The sequence below is a fragment of the Aplidium turbinatum genome, chromosome 11, assembly GCF_918807975.1.
Source record: "Aplidium turbinatum chromosome 11, kaAplTurb1.1, whole genome shotgun sequence".
NCBI classification, from domain to species: domain Eukaryota; kingdom Metazoa; phylum Chordata; class Ascidiacea; order Aplousobranchia; family Polyclinidae; genus Aplidium; species Aplidium turbinatum.
Window position 1 is genome coordinate 1,066,001 of NC_137482.1, and position 5,920 is coordinate 1,071,920.

Here is a 5,920-nt window from a genome sequence, read left to right on the forward strand (position 1 = left end):
TGGGTAAGGGATAGCGACAACGCCAGCAAAAAGTTAGGAATGATATAAGTTCTCCCTTGAGACTTATTAAATTTTTTACCGGTGATAAAAATTTAAAAAACTGGACAAAACTTTTGCATTTCTTTGACACTTTTTTTTCACAGAAACGTTATTTATCTATTTAATTTAAGTGTCATCTTTTGATTCCAATTTTCATAGTCTTTCCAAAGATATGTATCATGTAGGGTTTTCTACAAGTTAAGCACATTTTTCAACCAAGTTATTAAGGGTGGTGCTGAAATTGATATTCCATCAGGAGTGTCCCCTTAAACTGAAAAAAAAAAAGTAATAGCTTATTCCCAGTACAATACATATCCTTTGTTAATTTATTTTCAAATAGCCATACTTCTTGATTTACCGGTAGCCTTCACAGTATAAAACGTATATACATCTGGAATTAAGGAAATAACTGATTTGACTGCAATGAATACATAACTTCTAGAGTGTTGTACCAATACTAACGCAAATGCGTTCATGCATATCAACATGACCAAAAGAAAACTTGTGCACTACTCAAAACAAAACGTGAAATAATAAAACAAAACTATATCTTGCTGAAACCACAGAACAAACCTATATATAAACAACAATATAATAAACCAACAACAAATGCAGGTATTGAATCTTACACACACTCATGTCAAACAGATGAAAATATAGTAATTATTAGTAGTATTAAAGATAAATAGTTGAAGAGCAAAGTAGCTTAAGTCAACAAAAGACATGCAAGTCATTCTTTGGGATTAAACTGCCATTGCAGATTGGAGTTAAATATGGATTGAAAGTTGGAATCACTGACAACACAAAGTTTTTGTGGAATTGTCACTTGTAGAGCATTTGGGTGGTTTGCAAATTGCAATTGTTGGTGTGCATATGCAACCTTTCTTCCTTCCTTTTCATGTTTGCGGTTATGTAGACGAAGCTCAATGTACTGCCTAAAACCTTTGCCACAAATGTCACACACGTATGGTTTTTCACCAGTGTGAATGCGAGAATGAACAAACAAGTTTTCTTTCCTATTGAATACTTTGTTACACTGTGAACATGGATATCTTTCAAAATGTGTACGTCGATGAACAGATATTCGCTTTTTAGTAATTCCTTTTCCACAAATGTCACAGGCAACTTTAACATTCATTTCCTTTCTACATTGCTGAGACTCGTGACTTTTCATGTGCTTCAGTAAATTGCATTTAAAAACAGAGGTACCACAAATTTTACAAGTTTCTTTTTCATTACCAGTGCTGTTGTTCAAATGGTATCGAGACACATGTTTTGTGAGAAGTAAATACAATCTAATTGGTTTCTCAGGAGTGTCATGAACACTTTGACAAATTTGACATTGATACAATAAGCACCGGTGAATTCTATGCAACGCAACATGTCTTTTACAGACTTTGTTCATGGCCAAGTCCAACTGTTGCTGCAAATGTTCCACATACTTTTCAATGGTCATCCTAACATGACAGCCAACACAAGTGGTGTATTTCTGCCATAAACTAGAAGAGGTCGCTTTTTCTAATCCAAAATCAAATGCTTTTAGATCAGCCGAGTTAATGTTGGAATTACATTCCATATCAGAACTAAGCTCTGCCACATTATTGTAAATGTCCACATTTGATTTTGCAAACATTTCTGCTTCAGGACTGTCATCTATTGGTTCACCTGCTAAACTAACATTGGGAGCCGTAGCAAGGCTAAGTGATAAAGTGTTTTCATTTTCACAATCACTTACTTGACTTTCTTCTGAAGTTATTTGTGCAGGGTTTGTGGGAAATGGACCAAATTGATGTTCAGATTGATAATGTTTAACAAGGTCTTCAAATGGCATAAGAATCTTGCATTCCGAGCAATCAACACATGGTTTTGTATGGTGGTGAAGAACATGAACTCCGAGCTTAAATTGATTATTGAAGATTTCCCCACAACATTCTGCAACTGAAAGTTTTTTTTTGAACCCATGTCTGGATGCTCGAACACCATGTATGTCAACTTTTATTAATTTTTTGACGTTTTTAGGTGGTCTTCCCCGCTTGCGCTTTACAGTTTCCTGGAAGTGTTCATTTCTTATATGCTTCACGAGTTGAGCCCGGAGTGGAAAAATCTCTTTGCAAATTTCACATTGCATGTTAGATTTCGAAATGGACATGCTTCGAGTGGTTGGTTTTAAAGAAGTAGAAACTTTTATGTTCAATTTATCATGTGCATTAAAATCAGAATCATATTCTGTTCCGGATACAACATCTTTGTCTTCTGACAGCTCACTTGTAGGCCAGTCACCACCACACTCTTCCTCGATATCTACAACAACACTACGCAAATTGCGTTCAGTATCCACATTGTTCTCAACAACTGTTGCATTTTCTTCAACCGTGTGAAACCCACTGATATCACTACCGCTTGCGATAGGCGACAGCATGTCATTCACAGCTTGCCTAATATCACACTCTTCATACAATTTTTGCAACATCTGCTCTTTCATTTCAGGATTATCTACCATTTCCTCAATAACTGAAACTATATCTTCTTTGTAACGAGGGTCAGAAGGAAATGATAAAAATGATCCAGTATAACAGTAATTAACTAAACATTCAAATCCAGCAGGAAAAACCAACTCGAGTTTTGTAGTTAAACTCTTTATTTTATTGTTCTCAAAACAGTTATTAGTGAGCTTGGCGGTTTCCGTTTCTTTATTTTCTTCTGCCGTACTCATGAACTGCTGCAACTTTTGGTCAAACTTTTTTCCAAGCAATGCCACCAGAACACAGCTGTGTGCAGAAATAGATGAATCTATGTTATCTCTTTGCAAAACCTTAAACAACAAATCACAGTACGAACTGTTACTTAAACGCTGTTCATTCAAATGGGATATTACTGAAGTCCTTTGTATTTCAAAAATATCGGAATTTTTATTTGTTGTTTGGCTTTCTCTTGAACTTGATTGGGAGGAACTGATGTTATTTTTACAATTTTCTAACAGCAGACCCACAAACTTTTCTTTTGGGAAGTTAAGCTTGCCACATAAAGCTTTTAACTCATTCAAAATTGTTTCAAAAGAGCTGCTTGATTTTTTAGTTATATGGTTTACATCACTAGACATGCTTAAGTCTAAAACAGAAACTTGATGAATGTAGACACTAAAAAAGTAACTTCAACATTACGGGTTACATCCACTCTATAAATAAGCAAACGTGTATTTAGAGTCTCCTACAAGTAAGCTGTTGTCAACTGAGCAAATGGCAGTTGAGCAAGCGACAACTGAGCTAGCACCATTTCTGCAAGTGGCTGAAGTTGGCAAATGATGAAACTAACTAAGCGGAAACTTGGCATGTCACAAGTCAGTAAATTCAGTTTAGCAAGAGATACCAGTAACCAAACAAGTTGGACGCTAGCTGAAAATCCCATTTGCTGACTTTGTGGCACGAAGCAGCTAAATCCGTTTTCGGGATTTTGCTGTACTTCGTTACGTACCACAAACCTAAGTTGTTTCTGATAGAACACAAGGGTCGACTTGCCTTCGCTGAGAAACCCAACATCGGGAGCTCCCACTCTCGCATGTAAGGCAACGTCGACCAACGGGGGAGGGTCGCTAATCCTCCTCCGTTGGTCGACGTTGCCTTACATGCGAGAGTGGGAGCTCCCGATGTTGGGTTTCTCAGCGAAGGCAAGTCGACCCTTGTGTTCTATCAGAAACAACTTAGGTTTGTGGTACGTAACGAAGTACAGCAAAATCCCGAAAACGGATTTAGCTGCTTCGTGCCACAACTTGTTGCATGTTGAGTGGTCTGACAACTGTGTAATTCTATTGTTTGATACTATAATTATATCAACTAATCTGGCTAATCATACAAGTACTGCATTCTATATCAGAACAAATAATTATGCTAGCTTGTATTCATGCCAAAAAATATATCTATGGCACTTTTATTGAGTGTGCAATGTGCATGAACAAAGGTGTATGTATGTATACTCGAGGTCAGCAAAATCTGCAATAAAGACTGTCATAACGTAAATAAATCGTATAAATCAATAAATCGTAGACACAGAGTAACAATTCACAATGAGTTTTCTGACTGGTCTAATGTGACAAGTGGAGTCCCTCAGGGCAGTGTCTTGGGCCCATTGCTGTTCATAATCTATATTAATGATTTGCCTCTTGGTTTGAAAAGTTCGGTTAAACTGTTTGCTGATGACACTAAGATGTATAAGAGAATTCGAGACCATACTGATTTGGAAGCCTTACAAACTGACTTGGATCTTCTGACAAAATGGTCAAAAGTATGGAAACTAAAGTTTCATCCCGACAAGTGCTGCTTCCTCAGAGTTGGAAAAGAACATCAACACATGAAATCACAGTATAATATGGTTACAGAAAGCGGAGAAAAAGTTGTTTTAAAAAGTGTGAGTGAGGAAAAGGACCTTGGAGTGATATTCGATAACAATCTATCCTTCTCATCTCACATTGACAAGATGGTATCTAAGGCAAATCGTATCGTTGGTGTCATAAAAAGAACCTTCACTTTTCTTGATGTAAATATGTTTCTCCTTCTATACAAAACGCTAGTCAGAACAATATTGGAATACAACAACATCATCTGGTGGCCAAATTTCAAACATCAAACTGTAAAAGTAGAAGCAGTTCAACGAAGAGCCACAAAACTTGTGTTTGGATTTCGAAAACTAACTTATCCAGAAAGGCTGAAAAAACTTGGTCTGCCCACTATAGAACACAGAAAACTCCGAGGTGACCTCATCGAAACATTTAAATACATGCATGGCTTGTATGATGTCAATGTCAACAATCTATTCACACTGGACCTGAAAAACATTGCTACAAGAGGACACAGCCTTAAGCTGGAAAAGCCAAGGCCCAAGACCAGAAAATTTAGTAACTTTTTTACTTGCCGTGTGATCAATGGGTGGAACAGTCTCCCTGAACATGTGGTTACTTCGCCAAGTGTAAATTCGTTCAAAGCTTCGTTAGATAAATTTTTCCAAAACCGGGATATTGTGTACACCCCACAATGTTTCTAATTTTTATGTTGTGTTTTGTGCAAGCTTACCACAGTAAGTTTTGTTTCCAAAATTTTTAACGTTACCTTCTATTTATACTGTTGTTGCCAATATCTAATACTGTAGTGTACTATTTATTGTTGTAATTGTGTAGCCTACTGTTATTACTGTACCAACACTAGTGTTCAATTACACTGTTAGCATTAGGCATTCCAGTAGTCACTGCCTAATTGATGCATACCAATATTGCTTTAGTACAATAACAAAAATTTTGGTATTGTTTTTGTGTGTCTTTTTACCTTATATAGCTGTTTACTTTTGCGTGTGTATCACTGTTGATACCTCTGTTAATCTTAATATTGTTATTATCCTTATTAGTTGTTTACTGTACGTGATTGAAAGATGAATAAGCACTCTGCTTTACAACATCTCATATATTATTATTATTATATTATTATAACATTTTTGTCAACGCAAGTTGAAGATACCTGAAGTTACTACCCAGACAGCAAATCTGGTGTGCCATTTACAACACTCTGGGGTAAATCCGCTGCCACTTCATTCATGAAGCAACAAAATGAATTAAACCTCAATTTAAAAAAAAATCAAATACTTTGCATTGAAATAAAAGCAAGAAAAAAAAAAGGTTTTGAGGATATAAGTGCGACAAAAAAAGATTGATGCAAGTTTAGCATTCGAATCCCGTTTCTTTCAAAAACACTTCTTTCAAAAATCAGGATCAACGGATTACCGGTACCTCATTTTAACTGTAAAGAATTGAGTTGAAAACTAACTCACTCACTGCCAGGGTTGCCATACCGTCCTTATTTCTAAGATTTATCATTTTAAAGAGCCAGGTCTCAGAAAA

The 5,920-nt window shown here is 36.2% G+C and overlaps 2 protein-coding genes across 2 annotated transcripts; one reads left to right on the forward strand and one right to left on the reverse strand.

The window, feature by feature from the left end:
* Positions 1-231: 231 nt before the first annotated feature.
* Positions 232-2,564, reverse strand: LOC145779226 (uncharacterized). Its single transcript, XM_082590762.1, has one exon. It carries the CDS (start codon positions 2,537-2,539, stop codon positions 770-772), a length of 1,770 nt encoding a protein of 589 aa, XP_082446888.1. The 5' UTR covers positions 2,540-2,564; the 3' UTR covers positions 232-769.
* Positions 2,565-4,239: 1,675 nt separating this feature from the next.
* On the forward strand, positions 4,240-5,073 carry LOC145779672 (uncharacterized). Its single transcript, XM_082591311.1, has one exon. The coding sequence runs from the start codon at positions 4,240-4,242 to the stop codon at positions 5,071-5,073; it is 834 nt and encodes a 277-aa protein (XP_082447437.1).
* Positions 5,074-5,920: the final 847 nt, after the last annotated feature.